Genomic DNA, 4,769 nt, shown 5'->3' with positions numbered 1-4,769 from the left:
ATATAGGTCAGATCAAGTATTTCGTACACTTGGCATTGCTCAATACTTTATTAATCATAAAGACCCTGCTCTGAAAATTTCTTGTGATGCATAAAACCCTATGATTGGTAAAAATGATCATTTTTATTTTTACTTTTACAGAGATTTGGCCTGGGTTCTAAATTCAGTGATACAATCAAAGCCTTCTACACTGCTGCAGTAACCAACATAAACACTAATTATATTTTTTAGAGTGTTTCTTGGTGCAAAGTGGCCACAGATAAGGGTATCCTCTGTCACGTTTAGTTTTTACACTTTTTTTTTTATCTTTGACACAGAGTTTTATATCCAACCCTGTTTTTTCTGGAAACAGAACAGGTGCAAACCAGATTTTTGCAGATGATGTCTATCTATATCTCAGAAACCCAGAAAATTCAGTCCTGATAATCATTAGTTCTTTACCTAAATATGCTGTTTGGTCAGGTTAGAAATTAAATCTATGTAAATCAGTTGCTTATCTTTTTTTTTCAAGGTTGTTAAATTTTTTTTCAAATACCTGGAAGAAGTTTTAAGTATTTTGACAATTTTATAACTCCAAATTTGAATAATTTGTTTTCATCCATTTACTCCCTCTTGGTTCAGCACATTAAGAATGATTTGATAAAATTGTCTTCTTTACTCATATCGCTCCCTGGTAGGGTCGATACAAAATATAGATGAATATCAAAGGCTTGCTCTCTAGGTTTTATGCCTCTATAGACAGTTCTAAATCTTCAAGTTTGGACCTTGTTACGTGGCTTTGGAAGGAGGATCTGGTGGTAAAATTCAGTTCTTTAGATCGACGCAGGATCTGTAATGAGATCTTCCTTCAATGCTCTTCTACTTCTATATAGGAACACAATTTTTATATTTTCTATGGATCTCCTCTACATTCCCACACTTCTTCCCAAACCCTTCCAATCACAGTTACTTTGAACATAGTAGTTTGATAGAATTTTAAACACAATTCTATTTTTTTAAATATAATAATTTTTTCAATTGTATGACATCAAATAACACAATTCTGACAATTCTGCAACTTTAAATTTCATAATAAGGAGTCAAACCATGGTTGATGATCATAGTCCTTATTAGGAAACTTAAATTTACAACTTAAAAAAATATATTATCATCCTAGAAATTAAAAACTGAAACAATTTCTATGCTAACTATCTTGTGACCTGTCCAGAGTGAATCCCAACCTTTGGACGTTAATTTAACTCAGCAACCGCACTCATGAGGAGGACCAATCCTGCCATAATTAAAAATAAATACAGAAATAAATAAATGCTCCAAAAATAAATAAGCATACAATTAATTGCCCCCCCAAAAATACAATAAACAAATAAATGTAGCTTTCTTTAAGTATTTCTTTAAGTATTTATTTATGTGCATGTTATGATATTATTGTTTGGTTTATTTTCTAATAAAGAAATAAGTAATAAATAAATAAAGTTGAAGAATATATCAGACAATAAATAAACAAAGGCAAATAAACAAAGAAGTTAATAAAAAAAATAATAATATATATATATCTATATATATATCTATATATATATCTATATATAGATAATATCTATATATATATCTATATATATATCTATATATAGATATATATATAGATAGATATATATGTATGTATGTATGTATATATATATCTTTAAATCTTAGAATCTATAAATCTTTTCAGGAATTAAGGCAGGGGTGTCAAACTGGTTCCAGAAAGGGCCGAGTGGCTGCAAGTTTTCTTTCCAACCAAGCAATAGCACACCAGACTCCTATCATCTCATCAAGTGAGTCCAATCTGAACATGATGACATTATGAAATGACTGGAGTCTGGTGTGCTATTGCTTGGTTGGAAAGAAAACCTGCAGCCACTCGGCCCTTTCTGGAACCAGTTTGACACCCCTGAATTAAGGGGTGGATGTGTGGAAATCGACTTTTATTAGACTTTCTTTACTTTAGCGACATCTAGCGGGCAAGTCATTAATTTCAAGGAAGGAAATTACGTCACATTGAATCTCCACCAATCAGCAGTCGCGGCTCTCAATTCGAACGTTAACCTTCCGAAGACGCAGTTCAAAATATGGATTCTGTTGCTGCTTTGTTTCCCTAATGTAGTAAAGTATTTCGTTTAAGAGGAGAAAGGAAACTAATAATACTCGTGAATTATATACTCTGGTAGGTTCAACGTCTCTTTCCTTTGTACGTAAACATTGCCAGGCTGTTGTTGCTAACGTTAGCCGTGTGCTTTAGAAAGCTGCAACGACTACCTCCTTGGTTGTCTAGCTAGCGGCCCATTTACCACATAGCTATCAATCACCTTAATGATTAACTGTACTTGTATCGAATTTTGAAATGCATATTAGATCCTGAGTCACGATGAGAGAGAAAGAAAGAGCCCAGAAGAAGTCCTTCCAACAGAGTTTGGAGGAAATCAAGGAGAAAATGAAGGAGAAGAGGAACAAACGGCTGGCTAATGCTGCAGCTCCAAGAAGGGGGCGGTCAAGAATGATAAATAAAATAGCAGGTGAGTGTTTGAAATTGAATTTATGCGTAGCTCTTATGTTTACGGTATTGCAATACAGTTTTTAAAAGTCACGATTGACTGATGCAGAGGTATAAAGTAGAATAGAAAATACCACAATGGGGAAACTCTGGTGTTTACAGCAGCAAAGGGATTATTATTATTTAGAAAAGTGTATAAAAATAATATAATAGTGAACAGTTGAAAGATAAACAGTAAAATAGTTTACTGTAAAGTGTGTTTGCACCTTGAGGCTCTACCTCTCCTGTTCTTTTTGCTGAAAAGAGATCAATAGGGACAAACTCTTTAAATAACACTTCATAACATATATGTATTAAATAATCAGGAGACATGACAACAGATTTTGATATCAATTGTAATCTTACTCAGAATAAAGAAATTGCTTATAGTTTACTGAAGGCAGCTGCTCACCTCTCAGGAAGTGGCCCAGATTAACAGTTGAAAAGGCATTTTATACATCTCTAGTCTTACATATCACATCATACACGTTAGCAGATGATTGGACATCCATCGCTCCAGCCTTATCAAAATATTACACTTCGTTCTTAGCTGATGGACACTGCTCTCATTCCATTTCCAAATCTTTGCCACGTACAGAATGAAGATTATAACTGTATATTCAGACAGAGTTTAGTTTTTCTTAATTAGATAAACTATTGTGGAAAACATCAATTCTGACATGCAACAGGCAGTTAATATTAAGGTGTAACAAACTCGCACATCATCAATGATAATTATCCTAACAAATGGATATTTGAAAATTGCTGCAATATCAGAGATTTGCTAAATGACAGCAGCATATAATTTACCTGACTAAGATAGAAACTGTGCAAAATCAGCATGAATGTAACAACTTATTGAGGTTGTTGGGAACAGTGATGGTTAGAAGGTCTTACAGCTGCTGGGAGGAAGGATCTGTGATAACGCTCTATAGTGCAGGTATGGGGGGGCGGTGTGAGATTTTTACCTATGATGAACACATCCAAAACAAAAATATATGGGACAAAGATCATGCAAATCCATAAAAAATTGTAGTTAAATAGTCTAACTTAGTTTACTTTTGTTTAGAATTTTAGGTAAATTTACAGTTTTCTTTAAATATATATATATATATATATATATATATATATATATATATATATATATATTTAATAAATTGACTTTGGAAAACAATTGTTTATATCTGAACTTTCTCCTAGCGCCCAGTTCTGCCAACACCATTCTAAAAAGTGTGCAGCAGAACAATAAGGCGCTGGCTGAGGCCCTACAAGCGGAGAAGGAGAAAGTGAGGCAGGCCAACGCGGTGATCCTGCAACTGAAAAGAGAACAACAAGCTTTGTTCATTCACCTCCTTCTGCTGAAGAGGAAGCTCAAAGAACAGGAAGTGCTGGCAGCAAGTGCTTCACAGGTACATTCTGAGGATCCCTTGCTTGTTCTTGAAACATGTTCAATTTCCTTATTTAAGATGTCCAGATGTCACACTTCACCAGTAAGTTAATATAATTTTATTGTGTTTTTGCAATGCTGTGTTTGTTTGTTTTAATTTAGACGAAACAAACAGGGATCCAATTGGAAACTCAAAACAACCAGAATTTAACAAGGTGAGTTTAAATTATTGTTTTCAGTTAATCTGATGATCAGCTATTAACTTCTCAAACACTAATGGATTGGAGCATCACTATACCTCCTTTATTCTGTGTTTATTGTTGGCATTTGTCTTGTTTTAATTCCCAGGAGGAAGAGAAGCAGCCAGCAGCTCGATCCGCTCATCATGTGTGATGCTTCACCAATTTGTTCAGGTTTTGTTAGTTTTTTTTGTCATTGCTAAAATGGGTTTCTCAATAGTCAGTTATTATTACAGGTAGATGTATTGCTGTCTGTTGTTATAAGGAAAATAATGAATAAGCATTGGCCAAATGTGTTCTATTTATTCCTCTTTTAACAATCTTCATAGAGTAACCTATAGGTGTCATAAGCTGCTAAAAGATATAAGTGCGGCTGGCTGCTCACGTCACCAACTTACAGTCAACTGTTTCTGCTCATAGCTCAATAACTAAACGGTATTTTCTTAAGAATGTTGAAGAATACTCTAGGACTGCAACTAACTATTTATATTAACTTATTTTGCAAGTTTATTAATCTGTTGATAAATTTTTTGATTAATAATCGAATAGCCAAAGGTTCCTTAAAAAATATTTTTTA

The 4,769-nt window shown here is 33.6% G+C and overlaps 1 protein-coding gene across 1 annotated transcript in view; it reads left to right on the top strand.

The window, feature by feature from the left end:
* Positions 1–2,048: 2,048 nt before the first annotated feature.
* Positions 2,049–4,769, top strand: part of sgol1 (shugoshin-like 1 (S. pombe)) — a 6,662-nt gene continuing 3,941 nt past the window's right edge. The window contains exons 1-5 of the mRNA XM_015372357.1: positions 2,049–2,200; positions 2,389–2,549; positions 3,767–3,975; positions 4,116–4,168; positions 4,302–4,366. Of these exons, the coding sequence (XP_015227843.1) occupies positions 2,402–2,549; positions 3,767–3,975; positions 4,116–4,168; positions 4,302–4,366 (475 nt within the window). The 5' untranslated portion in view covers positions 2,049–2,200; positions 2,389–2,401. The remainder of the gene's footprint in view (positions 2,201–2,388; positions 2,550–3,766; positions 3,976–4,115; positions 4,169–4,301; positions 4,367–4,769) is intronic.

The sequence above is a fragment of the Cyprinodon variegatus genome, unplaced genomic scaffold (assembly GCF_000732505.1).
Source record: "Cyprinodon variegatus isolate N-32 unplaced genomic scaffold, C_variegatus-1.0 Scaffold71, whole genome shotgun sequence".
NCBI classification, from domain to species: Eukaryota; Metazoa; Chordata; class Actinopteri; order Cyprinodontiformes; family Cyprinodontidae; genus Cyprinodon; species Cyprinodon variegatus.
This window is presented reverse-complemented; position numbering and strand designations above follow the sequence as displayed.